This window comes from Callorhinchus milii, unplaced genomic scaffold, assembly GCF_018977255.1.
Source record: "Callorhinchus milii isolate IMCB2004 unplaced genomic scaffold, IMCB_Cmil_1.0 Scaffold7, whole genome shotgun sequence".
NCBI classification, from domain to species: Eukaryota; Metazoa; Chordata; class Chondrichthyes; order Chimaeriformes; family Callorhinchidae; genus Callorhinchus; species Callorhinchus milii.
In genome coordinates, this window is record NW_024704748.1 from 24,906,377 (window position 1) to 24,930,847 (window position 24,471).

General features: G+C 42.2%; 1 protein-coding gene across 1 annotated transcript; it reads right to left on the reverse strand.

The window, feature by feature from the left end:
- Positions 1–468: 468 nt before the first annotated feature.
- On the reverse strand, positions 469–22,536 carry htra1b (HtrA serine peptidase 1b). Its single transcript, XM_042336881.1, has 9 exons — positions 21,932–22,536; positions 16,267–16,366; positions 14,608–14,812; positions 5,852–6,046; positions 5,709–5,741; positions 5,101–5,215; positions 3,554–3,611; positions 2,508–2,603; positions 469–1,231 (listed from the first exon to the last, which is right to left on the reverse strand). Exons 1-9 carry the CDS (start codon positions 22,479–22,481, stop codon positions 1,063–1,065), a joined length of 1,521 nt encoding a protein of 506 aa, XP_042192815.1. The 5' UTR covers positions 22,482–22,536; the 3' UTR covers positions 469–1,062.
- Positions 22,537–24,471: the final 1,935 nt, after the last annotated feature.

The window sequence follows — 24,471 nt, forward strand, 5'->3', positions numbered from 1 at the left end:
TGATCACTCTAACACCCTTAAAGTCATGAAGTGACAGAAACATTTGGCAACAGATGGGCAAAGGCTGGGAGGTGACTTTTCTCCAGCTCTGATAAAACAGCTCCAACCCAGACTCAAAAAGAGGTGGGATTGGGCTAGGAGACAGGCTGGTGTTGTGTCCCTAATCTACAACACAGCAATGGCGCTATATCGTTGAAACCAATTGTAAAACCATAATGGTGCAGAAGTAGATCGGTAAAGTGATACAGAGTCTAACAAGATTTGGGGTGCAGTCTTGACCCTTAAGATATTGAGACCCCAATCATAGCTGTGGAAAAACAATGAACAATCATAGAAAAAGCCATTACTGAAACAGCTTTGGTTCAAGACGGCAATTTGGTAGGCTAGGGTTTGTTCACCACTGTTTTGGCCTCAGGATGTGTGTGACCCAACAAAATAGGGAATGTGAAAGAAACCAAGTACACTGGATATTAGTCACGTGTTCCCATTTAGGAGAAACCTTTATTTGTTGGATGGTTAGATCGATCGCCTGATTCCAGATTGGTCATCAAAACAGACCACATCAACATATAAAATCTGCCCGTCCTTACATGTATTTGCATTGCAAGAGATGAAATTAATAGCAGGGTCATGAGAGATTTGTTACTGGTCCCATTTGCAATATCCTCCCACCAAAAAAAACAGCTGTAAAGAGAATCTATCCCATTGTGAACCCATTCACATCTAAACTTAAAAGGCAGATTAAAATGACATAGAAATGTACACAGAGTAAAAATAACATGAAATAAGATGCATGAAGAAAATCAATTCTAAGTGATAAATTGCTTCAGGATATGATAGCTTGTGACAACAACAACAACTTGCATTTATATCGCGCCCCCCCGTGCTGGGTAGCGTCCCAGATCGCTTAAGCATCACCCAAGCTGCAGGTATTTCCAGATGGCTTTCTGCAGTGAACACAACAGGTTTATATGCCGATGTGTTTGGGGATCATATCCATCCAGTAAGTGTCAACTTCTTGGTATTATTTACAGGATCAGGAGAACCAGCTCACTTTATTCTTTAAGGTTCAATTTCTTCGGTCACAACATTAATCCTCAAATCTTCATTTTTTCGACGGACAAGTATTGAGAGGGACGAATCCTTTTTAATAGCTTCGCTGACGTCACTGGCAGAAGTCACCAGCTGATTATTGATGCTAATAATGACGTCATTGTCCCTTAGGCCTCCGCTGGGAACAGAAGAAAAAATAACAATAATAATAATACTTGCATTTGATACAGCGCCTTATCACGTCTTTGAGACATCTCAAAGCGCTTCACAGAATATACTGTGAAGGGAAATTACTGTATATTTTGTGCGTGGCAACGTGGCAGCCAATTGCGCACAGCAGTGTCTATTATTATATTATTATACCCTTATATGATTATTATCTCAAATGAAAGGGGTGCATCAAAAAGGCTAGAACCCAAATCACAATCGAACTGGTTAAGTGACTCAGTCTGTACATTAAGAAATTTTTTGTTGAACTCCAGTTTTGTTTTTACAGTGCTTCTAGAAGGTTAACCTCTACTTATTTGCCTTCAACCATTTTTTTGTTAGTTTTAAATCCTGCTTGTGTTGCATTTCACGTAACTGACTTCTGTAATTAAAAGAACATTTCTCAGGGTCTGCTTAATCAAACAAATATGGGAGGCATTGGACATAACTGTGGGAAATAGAATCAATTGCAAAAAATTACATTCTTAACACATTCCAACCATATCAACTTGTTTTTGAAAACTTTGAAGGGAAATACTTATGCCCTTACCCTGCAACAAACTTGATTCTATATCAAAACAATTGAATTTTAAGAGCTCATTTCCTATTAGGCAAGAAATGGATAATTTTTACATCCAACTTAGAGCAAACACAAATAGTTCTCAGGATTCGTGAGAAATCACGTTTATATTTGGAACTTCTATTTTTGTTCCCAGGGGAATGAAATACACTAGAAGAAGAAATTCAGTATCTGGCTACCAGGTGATGATATTAATATGTTTTTTAAGTGCTGTGAGACACTACCTTGCGTGGCAGTTACTATACAAATGCAAGTTGTTGTTAATCTGTTTGATATATTTTTAAAACAGCTGTATGGGGAGAAGTGATAGAGAGATAAATGAATACAGGCCAACCCTGTTATTAATAAGTGCATTGATAGAGTGTGAGTTCACTTAGAATGTGGGTCTGGTGTGGCTATGTGGTTAAGTACAATATACTTCTGGCGCGGATGACCAGCTTTCTGCACATGCGCACTGTGGACGGAAAGTATAGACTCATGGAATATTACAGCACAGAAGGAGGCCATTCGGCTACCCAGTCAGTCCCACTCCCCGCTCTTTCCCCATATCCTTCTTAAGTTTTTCCTTCTTAAGCAACTGGTCATTGTAGTATCAGCCTCATATCCTATCTCAGTGAGGAGCATTTTAGAAGGATTCAGAACGGAAGTACTGAAGTTCTCCACTTACGCGGCAGCTGGCGTTCGAGGGAGGACCTCAATGATGTAAGCTCCGGCATTGATATCAGGGAAATCTTTGTGACGATCTCTCAGTTCCTTTGCAAGGCTGTAAAAGAGCACAAGGGTAAAAATGTCAGCAAATATTCTCCATATTAAAGAACAGCAGAGCTCTTAGCAAATCATATCACTTGTTCCCTTTGATTCATGTGCAAAATCTGTAGAACCAAATTAGTTTCCAATGAAATAGAAGTACATTCCAACCACTTTACCTACAAAATGTTTACACACACAACACACTTAGGCACAACAATATTTTCGATCATTTTAGATCCTATTTCCAGATTTTCAAAGAGCTATGTTACTTTCACATAGAGCAGATGGGACCAGTTGGGGTCCATCTCATTTCTACTTCACTTGCTGACTTGCTGTTGTTTCACACGTATCTGGGCTCTGTTTTCCTATGTTCCTACCATTCACAAAACTCTTCAGTTTCGGGTTGTTGACCAAGCTCGGAAATGGTGGAGTTGTCTTTCCCTATAAGAAAGAACTGGGGAAAAACCTGCTTCCGAATGAAGAGGGTCTTTTTTAAAAAAAATTCAGCGTGATCTTACAGGTTTAAGTTGCGCTAAAACCACGAGAAATTCTGGGTCTCAGACTTTTTCTTGAGCAAACTGCAGACCTGCTGTTGCTGTTATTTTGGTAGGGAATGGGATTAGTGGCCACAGCACAATACAGTCCTTCCATTGTCAGTCACCACTGGCACATCCTGATAATGTAGCACTCGTGCTTGGCTACACAGTCTACCTGACAATTTCATTCCTGCCACAATGCCAACAGGAAATTGCCCATCAATGGCAAGTATTCATGCTTTGTTGCAGGCACCATTATGAACTTGAAGAGGCTCGCAGCTGCACATTCCAGAACACAATTGTCCTTTGTACTTTGTTGACAGTAAAGCAGCAGCAGTGAAAGAAAATGCCTTGACATTCATTTTACGAAATTAAAAGTGATTACATAAAATTGCTATAGAATTGTTGCATGCCCCAGTCGACTTACCTAAAGGAGAGGGTGATCATTCGGACTCCCAGGTACCTCTTCTTGACTGAAGTTATTCCTTTAAAAAAGCAAGACAGATATAAGAGAATAGACAGGCAGGAACAGAGCTTTGATGGAAGTCAGTAAGAATGCATTTTTATACGGAGTGCTTTCCTGCCAGACCCATTACCTAGCGTGTGCCTAACAATGTGTGCTGATGAAAGGCCCTTGGAAATGTTTGCCAAATCATCCTCGGCCGAACTTGGCAAGCTTTGAGGTTAATTTTAAAAGAAGATGTTCGAGATCTTCAAAGTCTGTATCATAAGTACGAGCCTCAATAACAGGAGCATCTGGGTCAGATTTTATTTCAGCAGCTGGTCAAACAGGCCTGAGCTTGAAATAAAGGAACAATGCTGTTTCCAGCCTGTTGCAGATAACAATTTCAGTCACTGAAAACGAGTGGATTGGCCAGTTTGAGAGCTATTTCAAGTGGGAGTATGTCTAAATGTTGGACAGACTACTCCTATGAGATCAAGATATTTTGAGTGCAACAATGTCACTAAAGGTAGCTTAAAAGTTTATGATTTATGACAATATCCCATTAATAGTAAATAAGATTATGCTGCAATCTGGTTAAAAATGAATCCAAAACGCCATGAAGAATCTGCAGGAAAAATCCTTGTTGTATCAGTGACCACATTAAACTGCAATCAAGCCAACAGAAACACATCTTAGCGGGCAACAAATTTCTGCCCGGCAGTCTTAGCAATATTCTTAGCAAATATTTGACATTAAAGGATGGCACAGAAGCATTTCATCCAAAGCGTCCATTTGGTAGTTCAAAGCGATTGATAAAAATAAAGGATGTTTAACAATAGGAACTAATTTTCCTCAATGTGGAGAAAATTGGAAAACCCGATAAATACCAACTTGATTAAAATTGGAAACGGGCAAGCCTACTCATGTTATCAAAATAAACACTCAAAAGAAGGCTACCCTTTGTTGAACAAGTTCTGCAGCCAGTTCCTAAGCCTCATGTAAAAGAGAATTCCATTCACAGTCCATGAAAGGGCTGGATTCATCAGTAGTCTCAGGAAGCCACTTTCATTTAATGGTCCATACTCCCTGTTGACTTTGTCCCCAAACTACCTTTGTTGAAGTTCTTTCACCGGCTTTTACAGGTTCTGCTTTGAATATTAAACCACATATCCGCAAAGCCTCGGGCACCACATTGGCATTTTGGCAGAAAGATGCGAATGACATTTTGTACCAATGTAAAATGAGTTTGTGGTCGAAGCTGGCATAGGAGAGCACTCCGAGATGCTGCCCTGCGTGAGGGGATCTATATAAATTTAAGTTGTTGTTGTTGTTGTTGTAGGAAGGTTAGTGTCTATACCATTATTGCTCATACTTTTCCTTTATTTCTAGTATTAATGTTAAGTAATAAGTATAGAGGGACACTGAAAGAAACTGTGTGAGGTACTTTCATGCAGAAGAAAGAGGGAATCCCTGCAGGCTGTTCATAATGATTAAAACACCTGCTTTCACCAGTCACATAATCCTCATACCTTTCGACTGTCGATCGTAAGATTCAGCCAGAAATTGGCGGATTTTGTCCGATGGGATAGCAAATGATATTCCAGCAGTCACCTTCAGGGTGTTAATTCCAACCACCTCGCCATCCTGTGTGAAACAATCACGTACAAAAGAATGTAATACTCTATTATGATTTTAGCACCACAGGGAAAATTCAAGGCAAATGTCAACTTACATCAGACACTCAGGCAAAATGGAATGCAAAAAAGTCCATTTGTTGCAGTGGATCATGTAAAACCCACCCATTTGTAGCTCCATCTCCCAAAGGTATATTCTGGTATACCATGGGTCCACAGTACACCTGCACTATAAGCGGATCAACACTGAGCTGAGTTATACCTGGGACACGGTGAACTCTGTATCTAAATTGCATCTTCGAAGAGGCAACTCTTATTAAACTCTTAAGTTACTCTTCTGGATTAGTACTTCAATAAGCCTTCAAATCTGCTCAGTAATTGTAAACAAAGTTGACTTCTGCCCAACACTGAATCTCAGGGGAAAACTAAACGTTTTTTATAGCTCTTTCCTTGGGTCAGCGGGAAACAGTAGGGGAGGGAATGAGCCAGATGGAAGTACTTACCAAATTCACCAATGGACCGCCCGAGTTTCCATACTGTTTTACAAAAGAAACACAATCATCAGATCAAAAGATGGAGTAACAGAAGCGCTCATCAACATAAAATGGCTCAGCTTACGAACAAAGAAAAGATCTGTTGAACATACATTGATAATGGCATCGGTCTGAATGTAATCCATGTCAGAGTTTCGGAGTCCCAGCTCCTTGCCTCCTCGTTGGGTTGTGCTCACTATTCCGGTTGTCACTGTGTTTTGTAGAGAAAATGGGCTCCCAATGGCTACAACAAACTCTCCCGGCCTCAGGTCTATGGAGTGGCCCAGGAGCAGGACTGGCAGCTTATCCTGTCAAAGCAGTTAGAGTACATTTTAACACAAAGATTGAAATTTAAAAGAATGAAAGCTTAACATTCACCCTTTTATCTTACATAGAATCAGTAAGAAACATTCAGTCCCTTGAGCCCGTTCCGCCGTTCTATAAGATCATGGCTGATCTGTACCTCAACCTGACCTTGCGCCATATTCCTTCGATACCCTGACCTAGCAAATATCTATCTGAGAACATCTAACCCCATCAATTTCTTATAACAAACTAACTAGAGGAATCCGGCAGTTATCCTGTTTTCGTGCTGCAAACACTACACTACAGTATGCAGACACTACAGTCAATACAATACAAAATTACATTTGTATAGCGCCTTCACATTGGGAAGACGTCCCAAGGCGCTGGAACATCTTTTGCTTGGACAAACCATTTGCACTGGAGTAGCCATGTCTGCACAAATCAAATACATCAACATATGTACTTATAATATTCATTTCTTTATCACAACAAGAATATTATTATTTTGTACAGACAAGCTATGAGCCAGTCTTCGCAGAAGTGTCCCTTAACTCCTTGACCCATTCTTTATTCACATTATATTGGTTAATAGGTAGATCATACAAATTAGGTCTACAGGGCTATAATATAACCCACTTTCGGTTCATAGTTACAATTTGCCAAAAAGTTGGTTTTTAACTGCCCAAAGGTTCAGCGAGAGCTTCAGACCAAAGGCTTCCTTATGATGAATTGGAAAAGACAGAAGGGGAGATGCTTGGGCCATTTTCCTGGCTCGTGCAGGAAAATGAAACGAAGAAGAAAATCCATTAAAATTATCAACAGATGAGAGTTCTCCACATATTTGGCCACCATGCTTGGGATCTGCAGATGATTAAATTGCTGAAATAAACTTTTTAGCTACTCACAAAGGAAATGGGAACAATTTACAAGATCACGCTGCGTGAATGGATTTGTTATTAGCAAATCCTGCAGACGCCCAGGTGGGTAGGAGGTTGAATGCCCAGAACTCGGGAGGGTGATATCCTGCTGAGTGTCAGAAGCCTCCTTTGGCAAATTCCTGACTGTCCAGCGCCGTAAGAAGTCCTTCCGATGTGAAAGGCGTTACACAAGTGTCATTTTGTATTGTATTGTAATTCAGTGTAACAGAACTTGGAATGTAGATTGGTGACAGAAAACGAATGACTGCTTCCATAGGAATGTACAGGAATATCATAGGAATAGACTATCTCTCATCAACCACAATAGTCGATTCCAGTCCCGTACATTCCTGTGTTCCTAAAACTGGCCTCAAACTATTCGCACCCACTCGTTGACATCTAGGAAAGAAACAGGCACAAATATGTGCTGAGTGGACAAGCTGAGACCTGCTCAGAGCTCATTTTGCCAACCCACATTTAAAGTCATCAACACACAAAGCAATCAAACATCTGCAGCAAAGCAGCGAGATTCTGAAAGAGGTCGGCAAACATTCTCTGGTCGATGTTTTAATGATCTAGATCAGGAAAAAAACTGAACCAATCTTTCACATGCCATCGGGAGATTTTGTTGCACTGTGAATCTCTGCCACTTTTTTTTTTACAGCTCAGGACTTCGGGAGGAAGCGACAGAAAGTGGAATTCCACACCGCCTTTCCTGGGATCAGGATCAAATCGAGACTTTATGCGGGAACTGAATGTTAGATTTAGGGATCTTTGTTACCGTCAGTGACAGTAGCGGAAACTGGGAAGCTAGCAGAGGCTAAAGGCTGCAACTGAAATTCAGGGAACTTTGCTCCCAACATTGTACTGTTATCTAGCTATCGGAGCTCGCAACATTTCTTACGGTGGTTCAAGCCTGCACAAAGATCTTGATATCTTCGCAATACTTGTTATAATGACCCTTATGTTTGGTATAAAGCTTTGGGAAGGCATCTCAAAGCGCTTCCCAGGACATACTGTAAAATGTAGTGACTGTGTGTTTTGTCGGCAAACAGGGCAGCCAATTTTGCACACTGCGGTGTACCACAAACAGCATGAAGTGATTGACCACTTACTTAATTTAGCAATATGATCATCAAGTATGTGCACACAAATGAATGGAAAGCTACTGATGTTGCTTCAGTTCCTTGCCAGACACAACAATGAACTTCCCTTCATAAGGTCAGGCAGATGGAGGAGTCGGAACTAGAAACTATTGATGTCTTATCTTTTCGTAACCTAAAAACAGGAACTGTCTGATAGCCGATCGCCTACAAATATACTCCAAGTCGTTAGGTTCTACATTTTATTTTAAGAAAAAAGAAAAATCCCTTTTCCATATCTCACTGAGCTAAAGAGCATTGCATAGAAATGGACTGAAAGCTTGGCTCTCCTCTCCTCCACTCTGCTCACAGATTAGTTCTTGCTCTGATTTTGCCTCCTTCCTTATCCTTATCCTTAATAATATAATAATAATCCTTTGGTATAGCGCCTTGTCACATCTTCAAGATGTCTCAAAGCGCTTCACAGGATATACTGGATATTGGATATACTGGCTATTTCACAGACTGTATATTTTGTGGGCGAAACCCAGCAGCCAATTGCACAAAGCATTGTCCCACAAACAGATTGAGTGACCCAATTTATTTTAAGGCATTATTATCCCCAGAAAAATGATCCGCCATTCGAGTAAATTACTGCTTGGTAATCAGAGGCGCCTGGAGTTAGCAAACTTGCCCAACATTTCTCCCTGCCCAGGAATCAAACCCAGGTCCTCTTGCTTGCAAGGTGAGTGCTCTAACTATTACTCTACAGGATAAGTGTAGGACAAGCCTCTGATCAACACCTCCTCACAATGCAGCTCAGATAGGTAACTCACATTGACAGTCATTATGCCGTTTCAAGGCTCACTGTGTGGGAAACATGACAACAACAACAACAACAACAACAAGATTCCATTTATAAAGCGCCTTTCACATCAGGAGGACGTCCCAAGGCGCTGCACAGTTGGGTCAGGACCCGAGCAGGGGGGAAATGGTCAGGGTGAGGGGAGGGAAGGGAGGGAGCGAGCAGGGGGGAAATGGTCAGGGTGAGGGGAGGGAAGGGAGGGAGCGAGGAGGGGGGAAATGGTCAGGGTGAGGGGAGGGAAAGGAGGGAGCGAGGAGGGGGAAGAGAGTCGAGAGGGGAGCTGAAGGCACGGTCGAGAGGGGAGTCGAGAGGGGAGCTGAAGGCACGGCCAATGACAATTGGGTGGCAGACATGGCACATATTTGGCACAGCAATTGCACCACTGGACTGTTTAGTCTATGTCCACATTTCAACATGTTTATATTTCCAGTGTTGAAGGTTAATAAGGAAAAGACAAATGCTCTAAACGACATTTTGTGACCGATTTTCCTTTTGGAATTTTATTGGCCACCTCGGAAACACCTTATAAGTCAAAGTTGAAACCGTTTTATAATAAAAGCAATACGTACTTTAATAAGGAACAGGGGATTGGAAAAAATCCTCACTAGGAACATAGGCTGCCAATATTCAGAATCAGATTGGCTAGGGCTGGATAGGGTTGGTGTAGTTCTTTCAAATGCATTTGTCACAACTCCAAATGAAAAGCAAAATGTTGGCAAAGACGAAAAACCCCAAACCTTTGAAATGTTAGAAAGTGTCTATGAAAACCAGACCTTGGAATGTGCCTAGTCTGTAGCTATGGGAAGTTTGGCCGTGTAAATAGAAATAAATTCAGCTAAAAAATATCTGCTTCGCAGAGAAATCCAACCAGTCTGAAAACACTGTCATTGTTGAAATGGCTTGCGTCTAATAATAATAATAATAATAATCCTTGCATTTGATATAGCACCTTATCATGTCTTCGAGACGTCTCAAAGTGCTTCACAGAATGCACTGTAAAGTGAATTGACTGTATATTGGCCAAACGCAGCGGCCAATTGCACAGCAGCGTCCCACAAACAGTCAGGATTGAGTGACCAAATTATTATTATTATTATTATTTTTTTCGTATGGTATTTAAATGTTACTGTTTACATGCTCCAACATTCACCTCACTCAATATACCAACCATTTCAAGGTTAGTCAAAGACCGTAGTATTTCACTCACTGGATAAGCATCTATTTTAGGCTTAAATAAAACGCCTATTAGTGGTAGGAGAAATTTATGATTCGATTTCATAACAATTTTCGATCCTAGAACATTTCTAATAAAAACCTCAGGACAAGCGGATCTCTCAGCAAGATTGACATGGAAAATCAATGAAAAATGGTTTAAAGGATACACTTACAGATGGACGCCCTCCCAAAGAGAATTGTATTTCCATGTGTTCCTGCTGTTTAAACGGTTGAGACAAATGGAAATTCCCTCTATAACAAAGTGCCATTTGAAACTCAGTCTCCACAATTCCACCACCCGAGGCATTAAATAATATGTAGTACAATATAACATAACATGTAGGAGCAGGAGTAGACCATTCAGCCCTTTGAGCCTGCCCCGCCATTCAATCATGGCTGATCTTCTACTTCAGCTGATAACCTGACCCTGCCTTATCCCCATATCCCTTAATCCCTTTTGCAATAAGAAATCTATCTATCTCAATCTTGAATATGTTCAAGGACTGAGCGTCAACAGTCCTTTGGGGTAGTGAGTTCCATACATTCACCACCTTTTGAGTGAAGAAGTTCTTCCTCAACTCAGTGCGAAAGGGTTGGCCTCTGAATTTAAGGTTGTGACCCCTGGTTTGTGTTTCTCCAACCAGGGGAAACAATCTCCCACTATCTACTCTATCAGTGCCCCTTGATGATCTAATAGGTTTCTATAAGATCCCCTCTAATTCTTCTATATTCTAGAGAATATAGGCCCAAATTGTTTAGCCTATCCTCGTAACTCATCCTCTTCATCCCTGGCACTAACCTAGTAAATCTACGCTGCACCCCCTCCCAGGCAAGTACGTCCTTCCTTGGAGGGTTTTTTCTTTTAATATATCACTGGTTGCTAGGGATTTATTTTGTAGAAGGAATACTGAAGGATAAAACTCTGGTGGAACTTATCCTCAATTCCTTTAAAACCATGGTAAAAGCGATGTTATGCTTGGATCAGGATCAGTCTTGGTTCAGGAATTTTGAACTTCAGATAAAAANTAAGCAATTAGTGAAGCTTTGTACCACAAGCCCACCAATGACTTTATTTAATCAACATAAATACTGTAAATCTACACAAATGAAACAGCCAAAGCACAGTAACAATGGGGGATTCCCTTGTCTCACTGCAATACAAGGTTTCTTGGAGAAAACTGAACACCTCTCGATTCGAACGAGCACAAGAGATGTCTTAAATAACTTGCTGGAACCTGATTAAAATGTAATTACTGAAACTGATCTGACTAATGAGTCTTACAAACCATAAAGCTGGTTTGTGTTTGATTGTACCATACAAGAATCAGAGATCAAAAGCAGAATAAGGCCATTTTAGACCTAGTTTATCCATCAGCAAAATCCAGCATTATAGCCTGGTTCATCATACCCTCTCTTGAGATTTCAAGAATTGCTATGATTCACGATAAGCAATTTTGTTCATCATTTACCGATCAATTACTAGTGGAAAATGAGAGCAATCGTAGGAAAAACATCAAACTTTCGAGCATCTGATTTCATTCACCTCCAAAATACACAGTTACTCCATCTTCACAGTATATTCTGCAAAGCGCTTTGAGGTGTCTTGACAACATAATTCAATGCTGCATAAATTGCAAGGATTACTTTGTCTGATTAATTCATTTTACAGTCAAAACAAGAATGTGCTTTGTTCCTTCCAGCATTTTAGTTTCTTACCACTGCCATATCTGCTTTATTCAGGACAATCAAGGCTCTGTGTATATTGCACTAAGTTTGGGGTATCAACATTTGGAAATTCAGAGTCCAGCATTTTTTCTCCTTCAGAGATGACTGAAAACACATCAGAACCACATTATCATTATAGTTATTATTATTCAGCTGCTTAATAATTAGAATTTGATCACACCCATCCTGGGACATGAATGGAGTCTGGTGAATCGGAAGATTAAGACTGTGGTTTGGTGATTCAGTGCTGAACAATTCCCCGAAAGACACACAGGATCCAACCTGCTTGAAGCTGCAGAATCATTTCATGCTAAGAAAATATTCTAGGCAAGACAATGCAATTAAATGGCAAACAGTTATTCAGTGAAAGGAACGCAAGTAGATCCAATATATTTGCTATGTGTCTTCCAGCTTGTGCACTTGCGTTGTCATAAACTAATCACAGTTGGCTTAAAAGAAAAAAAAGCTAAGTGGAATATTTTTCAATGCACTGTACAGAGTTGAGAACATTTTTATTGTGGTAATAAGCATTTATCAACACTAAATGAAGTCCCAAATAATAATTGCTATTTGAGTTCCTTGCAGCCATATCACTTCCAATATTCCTGGGAAATTTACAATGAGACTACTTCAAAAGAATAATGCCTTCTCTCAAAGCAATGCTCAATCAATCTGGAATTATATCTGATGGATATTATCATACATAAACACTTTGTTTTCAGCACGATTCCCTGTTTGCTCAACACTGACAAGCAGCAACAATTGAACAGTCAGTTTCACAGCCAACTCCATAATTTATTTCTGCAGGTGTTTAAGTACCATTAGACATTGGCATCTGGGAGCATGTTAGGATTGTTTCCGACTGCTCGAGGCAAGCTTTCTGCTGCTCATTTACATCTGAAGCAATATATTTATGCACTGTTGGTGTGGTTTTTTCAGCTCTCTGCCAAAATGTAGAGAGAACATTTTCTACTGAGAAACTGATCAGTGAGGAACTTATTTCATGCTTGAGCGTGAATTGAAAATACCAGACCATTGCGTGAGACATACAGATGTCCTTAACCCAGAATATAAGTCATGTAACACAACAACTGATGTTTGGATTCATTAATCAATGGGGCAAGCCATTAAAATAAACCTTATGCCAAACAAGCTACAATCAATCACTTGAACATCATGTTTATACATGTCACAGCAATTACCCCCCCTCCCTTCCCAATTGTTCAAAACCTTTTTTTAATTATAAAAACGTGTGTTCCAACAGAAATCCCCCAAAACATCAGTCAGGATCAGGAACCCTGTTGCTGCTTTTCTTTCCTATTTGAGAAGATAAAATTTCTACCTTCGCTGTCTATTGGCTGAGATCAACTCGTTCTTGGGATTTTATGAGACTCAATACGAGAGGGGGAGAGACTAGTGTTAGTGTTCAGAGGGATTTGGATGTCCTTGTACACCAGTCACAAAACATTAGTATGCAGCTACAGCAAGCAACTAGGAAGGCTTAATGGCATATTGGCGTCTATTGCAAAAAGGTTAGAGTACAAGGGTAGGGAAGTCTTGCTGCAACTGTATAGGGCCTTGGAGAGACCGCACCTAGAGTATTGTGTGCAGTTTTGGTCTCCTTATTTAAGAAAGGACATACCCGCCTTAGAGGAGGTGCAGCGTAGATTCACTAGTCAGTCTTTTTGAACAGAGTTGAGAAAGCACTTCTTCACTCAAAGGGTAGTGAATTTATGGAATACTCTACCCCAGAGGGCTGTAGGTGCTCAGTCCTTGAACATATTCAAGTCTAAGATTGATAGATCTCTAAAGGAATGAGGGATTAAGAGATATGGGGATAAGGCGGGCAGATGGAGTTAGGTTAGAAGATCAGCCATGATCTTATTGAATGGCGGGGCCGAATGGCCTACTCCTGCTCCTAATTCCCATGTTCCTATGTTCCTAATACTACACCTTGCAATGTATTTACCCAACAATCCAATGGAAGATCTCCACTAATAATATCATACACTGTAGTGCCAGACCAGTAGTAATAATCGTAATCCTTGCATTTGTTCTAGCGCCTTATCATGTCTTTCAGACATCTCAAAGCATTTGACAGGATGTATTGTAAAGTGGATTGACTGTGTATTTTGTGGGCAAAACTGATCAGTGGGAACTTCGTGCATGTCCTAGATGGCCAAGCACACATCTGAGGGAACATGATCTGATTCTGAAAAAATGTCATCTATGTGATCAAAGTATTTTGTCTGCTACCAAAAGTAACACATCTGTTTAATGAATGTAGGTCTGAGAACCCTGAAGCAACATTCCACAAATACCAAGTAACACTTGAATGAAAGAATGAACACAACAAGCTTCAAATAATCCAGGCAAAAATGGCACTCACAACAACTGTTCCTGAAATGGAATGTGCTAGAAGGGTTACATTTCCAATTTACACAACATGAATAAATAAAACTTAACCATTTATTCCGATTAGGTTAATCAGATTAATCGAGAAAAAATAGGTAATGAAATAAAACATTTTGTTAAATACAATTGCAGTTGCTAGTGCACGCAACCAATGTCACCTAAAACAATGCACTTGAACTCAAACTTCAACAACCTGATAACTGTCTTTATAACATTGACAAGTTTCAATATACTGGTATCTAGCTGTTCACACATCAACTGTCTATGATTATACTATAATGCAATCTTTAAAAGATGGATGCAATAATTCTGAATATAAAAGTCTGCAGTAACTGAATACTTACTGGAGTGTCTATTTTAATTAAGGCAATATCGGCTTTTTCATCGATGTCCTTTATCTTGGCATTGTATGTGGCTCCATTCCTAAGCTCCACTTTCACCCTATGTTTGTTAGTAACCACGTGTGCGTTGGTCACTATCAAACCATCCTCGGAGACGATGAACCCGGAGCCGCTCGCAACAGACATTTCGCGGTTGGAAAAGGGTGACCTGGAATAAATAAGAGGGTAAATAACCTATTAAATTTTAAAGGGTTTATAATATAATACAATAATCCTTGCATTTGATATAGCGCCTTATCACGTCATTGAGGCGCCTCAAAGCGCTTCACAGAATATACTGTAAAGTGAATTGACTGTATATTTTGTGGGCAAAACAAGGCAGCCAATAGCGCACAGCAGTGTCCCACAAACAGTCGTGGATTGAATGACGAAATTATTATTATTTAGTTAATAAATTCATACCATAAATCTGTCTGGTTGAACAACTCAGCAACATTTGTATGTTTATTTTCAGCAAATGTTTACATATAACACAAAGAACTGAGTAATGGAGTAACGCAGTCATTGCTCCCTATCCATTCATTTACACACAAATGATGTAATGTACCATAATTAATTTCTGCAATTTCTCCTGTAATGGGCAGTTTGTCTGCAAGATTTAATTCTGATGTTAAAATTAAGCCAGCTTTCCACTTCATTTTCTCCTTTGTAACTTTAAGATCGTAATCGCAATCCTTATCCATAAAGTACTGATTCCAAGAATGGATAGAGATATGGAAGAGATGTTATTAATTTCGCTGGAAGAATGAATCACATCAACAGTTCAAAAGGATAAATATAAAGGATGTGGAAAAAAGGCAGAATGGGACTAAAACAATATCTCTTTCAGAGGTTCAGCACAGGGGTGAAAATCCCCTTTCTGCATGGTTCATTTCTATGGTTCTGAAAGTTAAATCACCTTGGGGAATTTAGGAAGTTGTTAGCAGGTTTGTTTTGCTAATTCCTTCAACTTAAATGCATACAAATATATACAATTACTATTGTTCCACAAAGTCTTCACCACTCCATCCAACTTTCTTTATCTGGAAGGGTGCTCTCAACAGCAAGGCTTTTGCTTGGGATGTCCTGCTGACATGAAAGGCACTATATAAATGCAATTTATTATTTTTTGCTGCTGTAGGTTGAAACTTCAGCAGTACCCCATTGCACACTCTGTGTTCCCCAACCCTTCAACTAATACTCTCCAGGATTATGGAAGCAGGGTGTGTCCCACCAGGCAGAGAGTGTGCATTACATTCCAGACACAGGAACATTTCCACACATAAGTGGCAATCACATTTGAAACTCTCAGTCTGGTTCGGATACTCTTCAGTGTGGTGGTGGGTTTCTACATGTGTCAGACACCTGGCTGACTAAAAAAAAACCAATTATCTGGAAGAATGGGAAAGTTCTGACTGTGGAGCTCAAAATACCCCACCACCAACTTTACTCTAGAAAGGTAACAGCAGCTGAAAAAGATATGGAAGAGACAATTTTTCAACTTTCTGTGCAAAGAAAACCTCTCTATATAAATAACGATTCCGATATCTCCAGAATGATAACAATGAAACAAGCTGCAGGAAGATTGTGTGTACAGAGTTGTTCATTAAGGATCTTTCATACCTCCGAAAGAGCTCAATGTGAACCACAGCAGGAGCGATCTTATCCACCACATCTGCAATAAAGTTGTATTTAAGTCGTAGGCTGTTAGGGTCTTTCTGACCTGCAAGAAAATCAAAAGTCACTTGCAAGTAATAACACAGTCATTCTTCAAGGTAGAAATAGGATATTCATTCCACAGAAATCATTAGTACAGATACTCAGAAATTCTTTGCGCTATAATAATAATCCTTGCATTTGATGTCGCGCCTTATCACATCTTCGAGACGTCTCAAAGAGCTTCACAGAATATACTGCAAAGTCAATTGATTGTATATTTTGTGGGTGAAACGTGGCAGCCAATTGCGCACAGTAGTGTCCCACAAACAGTCGTGGATTGAGTGATCAATTTATTATTAGTTTTGAAGGCATTTCAAGAACAAGTAGTAATTATATCATTGAGGACACCTATAATAATAATAATAATTAAAACAAACAGCTGGAGCTTTTTCTTTCATTCTCCAAGGTTAACATAAATCGAAAACTAGATCCCAATTTAAAACGGCTCTTCACTTTCCTCTTCTAATTAGCTGTAAAAATTGTTTTCCATTGTACATTTCACTAAATATATCAACTCAGCTAATTTGCTCATTATTCGCTGTTCAAAACATGACCTTGTTCACTTTTATACTGACATTGGGTGTGGTGTTATATGATGGGCAATTGCTGGAAACTGAATTCAGAAGCAAGTCAATTCCTCACCAATGTAGAACCAATGTAAAATCTCTGTCTAACGCTCTGTCTAGCTGTGTGCCTTGGGCCACATTTCTCATGCGGCGTCCATTCTTACTGCCAAGAAAGACTGACAAATCTCCACTTGTTGCCAACCTCTTATAATCCAACTAAGTCAGTTACCTAATGCCTCACAGCATGCAGTTAGGTTTCTACAGCTGAGGGTCTAATCTATTTAAATATATTACAAAATAACACCAAAAAATCATGGTTCTCAGCTGCCTACCCATCTCCTCCAACCCCATCTCACACACACACGCGCACACACACACACACACGTGTAAAACCATGAATCACACAAAATCTGGAAAGAGGAATGATCCATTTTGAAGCTTCTCAGTCAAAGAAGTTATTAAAAAACGGATTCAGTTCTTGCCTGATTTACATCTTTTCTGCAAGTTTAGGTGGAGGCATGTGTACTGTTCCTGCAAAAAGCTATAGCTTTAGGAAGTGTTTCTCAGTAACTCCCCCTCTGATATAATCAAGTACTTCAAAAGAAAATACTGCCAAACAGCTGGAGTTTTCTCTCTTTTGCATGACCCCAGGCTAGGTACATTTTATTAGTTCATGCTTCATGACATTTTCTGCGTGGGTTCAGCTCGTAAGTGGTTTAGGGCTATTGAAATCTGAAAATGCACACCTACTTATAAGAGGGCAATGCGGTGAGAAAGACAGCCTGAAAGCCAACGTCTGTCTGAAATTCCAATTATATTAGCAAACCGGCCACACCAATAACTGGAAACGGTCCTAGTTTTGAGTTGTTCGAACAGGATTACATTCATGTGTAATGCTTGCAATGTAATGAAACCCACCTTACCTTCAAAGGGAAGTTGCCTAAGCAATTCCTGTAAAGGCAGCAGATACAAACTATTTAAAACAATATTTGAATGTTGTAGCTTCTCACACAGTGCTGGATATCAGTAAGAGTCTCCCAATAGCAAAACCAGCCGTTAATCTATTCTGTTTTTTAAAAAAAAATGACATATCTGGCTGGAAACAGAATGAGAAAGCGTACAGAGAAACCTGAGCAAAAATACTTCACGGGATCCAAAAGATACTGTGTTCCAAGAATCAACAAAAGTCACAGACATTCACCTACACTTTACAGTAAATCATGCAAAGTGCTTTGCTTTGGGACGGCCTCCAGACATGAAATGGATCTGTATCAAATGCAAGGGTTATTTACTTTTGAGAAGCAGGAAAGAAATTATTTTTGGAAAGGGAGCAGGTCAAGGTTGAATAGCAGCAATGTGGGATGTGCAAAGAAAAGTCTAGGTTTTGTTTTTTTTGCTGCCGCGTTTCATCTGTGAGGGTGAGGCCTTATCTGGAGGTAAGAGTGGGTGAATGAAGTTCACAATAGGGGATGTTTCCATGCATCCTGAGTAAGGAGAAATCTTGTTGGCCCTAAAAGACCTTTATCATTTGAAGCTTTCTTGTGCAATTCTGCCATGTAATGAACCTCAGTGGAAACTTTTTCAAAAAATGTCCCCCTTTACGTACTGTGGCCACACAAAAAAGCCCAGTCTAGAAAGCACCACGGATCACTCCCATTGCCGTGCCCACGCAATAGCCCCTGGCAATAACTGGTGCACCTTCCCGATATAAACAAGGGAAGGATAAAGCATGGCATCGGTATTACAGTGAGAACTTGAGTCTGCTCTAAATCATCAACCCCTCCCCAAACTGCTGAACTCATCATGACTTTAGAAAGATTGTACAATCCATCTCGCCCATTCACAGGGGGCGAAGCACTCACAACACCGCTATAACCTGGGAGGCCTCTCCACGCGGAGTACTCAAAGTGCTGCACATACTCTATTAGTCAGCATCTTGTGACTCCAGTCCAGACGTTCCGTGCCAATGTTATTTTCAAGATGATGTGAAAACACTGAATTCAAAAAAGGGGGAGAAGTTTCACATCCTACTCTTATCCAGATGTGACAACAGCAGCGACAACGATAGTTGTGACCATTTAAATTGGGCATCACTTGCAAAATTATCTCAAAAATGTTTGAACGGAGCTCCGGCAATGAAACGAGCTTGGATTTTATACGACAGGGTCAGATCTGACAAAACCAACATAACAAGGAAAATGGGTGACGTCCCTCCTAAAACAGCTTACCAAGTGATAATAACTCCACCCAGTGAATACCAAGCTGTTTTTGTGAAGTAAGCTTTTTAATAACCTCTTCTCTGATAACAGTCATTTTAAAATGATCGTATTACTGTTTACCCAACAGTGAGCAGGAACCCGGTTGTTAGTCAATTTGCAGATCACTTTCCGGGGGGTATTAATGCCTTCAAAAAATTTAGTCACTCAATCCACGACTGTTTGTGGGACGCTGCTGTGCTCAATTGGCTGCCGCGTTTCACCCACAAAGTACACAGTCAATTCACTTTACAGTATATTCTGCGAATTGCTTTGAGACATCTCGATGACGTGATAAGGCGCTATATCAAATGCAACGATTATAATTATTATTATTATTATTATTATTGATCAGCGGGACCGGCGTAAAGAAAAGGCCAGTGTGCTTGGATTCACATTGAACTACACATTCACTGCAAACCAAAAAAAAAAAACAAGCGCTGCATCGAAACACGATCTAACATTCGGAAATGCCTAACAAACTGGGTGACACCTTAGCTTTGTGCCATTAATCGGTCACCACTTATTTTCCCAGAAATATCCTCCTCTACACGGAAACTTCGCGCCCTCTCGCACACACAACCTATTCAACGTTACGAGACACTCGCACGCCCCGGCTTCGATGCACTCAGATTTGCACATGGCACAGCTGTAAACAATACACATCCCTTTGTCATATTTGGAAAGAACTGGTGATAAATAAGTACAAATGTTGTTGTGTGTTATGTCGGTATCCGCTGATCTATTTGCACATCATGCGATTTGTCCTTCGGGTGAGAGGTTAAACTGAGGTCCCCGTCTGCGTGTTCAGGTGGATGTTAAACATCCCGTGACACTGCTCGAAAAGAGAAGGGAGTTTCTTTCTCCCGGTTTCCTGGCCAACAAATCCCACAAATAAAATTGGTCCATTTGCCCCACGGCCGTGCGTGGGACGTCGCTGAGCGCCACTATCCGGCTGTCAGGCTTCCCCCCCACAAACCACACAGCCAGTCAAGCGATCCGCTTGACAGTGTCTCAAGACCTTTCTCTTTGACCTTCAGCCTTCACCTCCCCTCTCGACTCTCTACCCCCTCCTCGCTCCCTCCCTCCCCTCCCCTCACCCTGACCATTTCCCCCCAATGCTCGGGTCCTGACCCAACTGTCCAGCGCCTTGGGACATCCTCCCGACGTGAAAGGCGCTCAATAAATGGAATCTTTGTTGTTGTCCTGAGAAGCGCTTTGAGACGTCTCAACCACATCAAATGCCAAGATCACCATCACCATCATCATCATCATCATCAGCAGCAGCAGCATCACGGTTATCCATCACCATCAATAACAAGAACAACAACCACCACAACAACAACCACAACAACAACAACCAGAACAACAACAACCACAACAACAACAACAACCACCACCACCACCACCACAACAACCACAACAACAGCCACGACCACAACAACCACAACAAAAACAACCACCACCACCACAACAACAACAACCACCACAACAACAACAACCACCACAACAACCACCACCACCACAACAACAACAACCACCACAACAACAACAACCACCACAACAACCACCACCACCACAACAACAACAACCACCACAACAACCATAACAACCACAACCACCACCACCACAACAACAACAACCACCACAACAACAACAGGGTGTAAGACCAAAGTATGTCTGAAAGAAAGGATGATGATTATTTTGTGTGTGTGTCAAGAAGAATAAGGCAGAACAACAACAACAACAGGACAGTCTGAGGATGATGGTGAGGGTGCGGATGATGATGATGAGGGTGAGGATGATGAGGACGATGATGGTGATGATGATGGTGAGGATGATGAGGGTGAGGATGATGAGGGTGAGGATGATGATGGTGAGGATGATGATGGTGATGATGGTGAGGATGATGGTAAGGATGATGATGATGAGGGTGATGATGATGATGGTGAGGATAAGGAGGGTGATGATGATGAGGGTGAGGATGAGGAGGGTGAGGATGAGGATGGTGATGATGGTGAGGATGAGGAGGATGATGGTGATGATGATGATGATGAGGGTGAGGATGATGATGATGATGATGATGAGGGTGAGGATGAGGATGGTGATGATAGTGATGATGAGGGTGAGGATGAGGATGGTGATGATGATGAGGGTGAGGATGAGGATGGTGATGATGGTGAGGGTGAGGATGAGGATGGTGATGATGATGAGGGTGAGGATGAGGATGGTGAGGAGGGTGATGATGATGAGGGTGAGGATGGTGAGGGTGAGGATGATGATGAGGGTGAAGATGAGGATGATGATGATGATGATGGTGATGGTGAGGGTGAGGATGATGATGATGATGAGGGTGAGGATGATGATGAGGGTGATGATGATGATGATGATGGTGAGGGTAAGGATGATGATGATGATGATGAGGGTGAGGGTGAGGATGATGAGGATGATGAGGGTGAGGATGATGATGATGATGAGGGTGAGGATGATGATGAGGGTGATGATGATGATGATGGTGAGGGTAAGGATGATGATGATGATGATGAGGGTGAGGGTGAGGATGATGAGGATGATGATGACGGTGAGGATGATGATGATGATGATGATGATGATGGTGAGGGTGAAGATGAGGATGATGATGGTGAGGATGGTGAGGATGATGATGATGATGAAGATGAGGATGATGATGATGATGGTGAAGGTGATGGTGAGGGTGATGATGATGATGGTGATGATGATGAAGCTTACCCAGGCCGCAGGCGCCCCTCTGGATGAAGAGGACGGGCGGTTGGTTGAGAGTCTGAGCCCTGCGGTTCACCGCCCGCAGTTCGCACACGTTGCGGTAGGAGCTGCCGTCACTGCCGCACACCGGGTCACTGCTCTGACACACGCACACGCCCTTCAGCCGCCGCCGGGCGGGGCCGGTGCCGGGGCCGGTACCGGGGCCACCGGGGCCCGGGCTGGGCTCGGGGTCGGGGTCGCTGTCCCGGGCCGAGTGGCAGCGCAGGTCCTCCCCGCACACGGCGGCCCAGGCCCGGCCCCCGCCGCACGGCTCCCCCTCGGCCGCCCCGCACACCCGGCAGCAGCCGCAGGCGTCCAGCACCGGCCCCGCCGGGCAGCCCCGGGGCGCCGCCGGGCAGCGCGAGGCCTCGCACGGCAGCGGACAACTCGGGGACCGCCTGAACAGCCGATCGTCCCCCGACAACAGCCCCGGGACCGGGACCGCCAGAGCCCCGGACACAGCCACGGACACAGCCACAGCCACTGCCACCGCCACCCGCACCGCCACCGGGAGCATCGCTGCCCTGACACTGACCCTGACACTGACACTGACACTGACCCTGACACTACCCCTGACAATACCCCTGACACTGACACTAACACTGACCCTGACACTGACACTGACCCTGACACTACCCCTGACACTGACACTGACCCTGACACTGACCCACTGACCCTGACACTACCCCTAACACTGACACTGACCCTGACACTACCCCTGACAATACCCCTGACACTGACACTACCCCTGACACTGACACTACCCCTGACACTGACCCTGACACTACCCCTGACAATACCCCTGACACTGACACTGACCCTGACACTGACACTACCCCTGACACTGACCCTGACACTACCCCTAACACTGACCCACTGACCCTGACACTGACACTACCCCTAACACTGACCCTACCCCTAACACTGACACTGACCCTGACACTGACACTACCCCTGACACTGACCCTGACACTACCCCTGACACTACCCTGACACTGACACTGACACTAACACTCAACCACGACTCAACTCCAACTCAACCAACACTCAGCACCTCCCCCCCTCTACACCCCCTCACACACCCCCACACACACCCCCACACCCCCTCACACACACCCCCACACACACACCCCCACACACACACCCCCACACCCCCCGCTGCCCTTTGGCAAAATTAATTCAATTATTTGTTGTTTTTTCTAAAAAAAGATTTGGCTCAATTTACCAATCCAGTCCCCCCCCTCACCCCTCACCCTCCCCCTCACCCCCCCCCCCCCCTCACCCCCCCCCCCCCTCACTCCTCACCCTCACCCCTTCACCCTCACCCCCTCCCCCTCACCCCTCACCCCTCACCCTCCTCTCCTCTTATTTTAGGTTTTAATTCAATTCAATCAAATTTAAACAAAAAGAAGATTTGGCCCAATTCTGCGAATGGAGTTTTTTTTTCCTCTCTCTCCAATTGATTCTTTTTTTTCTCTTTATTTATTGATTTTTTTCCCCTCCAATTGGGTGGTTTTTTTTTAAAGGAAAAAGATTTTTTGCACAATTTAAAGGGTTTTTTTTGGGGATGGAGGGGGGGAGGGGGGTTCAAAACTTACCTTTTTTTAAAGAAAATAAAACTTTTTTTGCACAATTTCAGTTTTTTTCTCTCTCTCTCTCTCTCCCCACCACCTTTTCCTTCCTTCCTTCCTTCCTTCCTTCTTCCCTCCTCCTCTCCCCGCAAAAAAAAAACCACTTGCAAAATTGTATACTTTTTTTTAAAAAAAACAGGGATTTCCAATAACTTTACGAAATCTAAAGTTCTGTCTTTCTCCGCGTTCTTGTTTCTCTTAAAAAAAAGTGAGTTATTTTCACCCGAAAAACAAAATCGGTAATTTCTTTTGAAATAATGCTACTATTTCCCCCTTTTTCCGGGGGCGGGAGGAGGGGGGGGTTTAAAAAAAAAGTTGGTACGATAGCGGTGAACCGCACGAGAAAAAAAATTGACGATTTTTTTTTTTTTTTTTGCAGGAGAAAAAGTCGCGTGGATCCGGACGCCTCTGAGCTCCGGCGATGGTCCCTTCGGTTTGACGAGTGATGTGATTTACACGCGGCTCACATTTCATAACAGCCACTGCGGCTTCGCTGGAAAAGGGCTGAGACCGTCAGACACAACACTGAGCCAGAACCCATTGGCTTACTGTGTTTGACTGGCTCTCAGCATCCCCCGCCTTCTCCCTGCCCTTTCACAGATGTTCTGCTTTTTTTTTAAAAAAAATATATATATATCTGTACACATATGCAGTAATTTTCCTACGTGTCAGTTAAGTCGATCGTCGTAACGATTTATTCGCGTGGGAGAAAGGGTGAGAAATAACTCCCCGGTCCAGATCCCCGACTGACTGTCCAGCGCCTCGGGACGTCCTCCCGACATGAAAGGCGCTATACAAATGCTATTTGCTGTTGTTGGTGGTGGTCAAATTCCAGGGCTGTCATGCTGCCGATTCGAGTTTATTTTATTCCAGTTT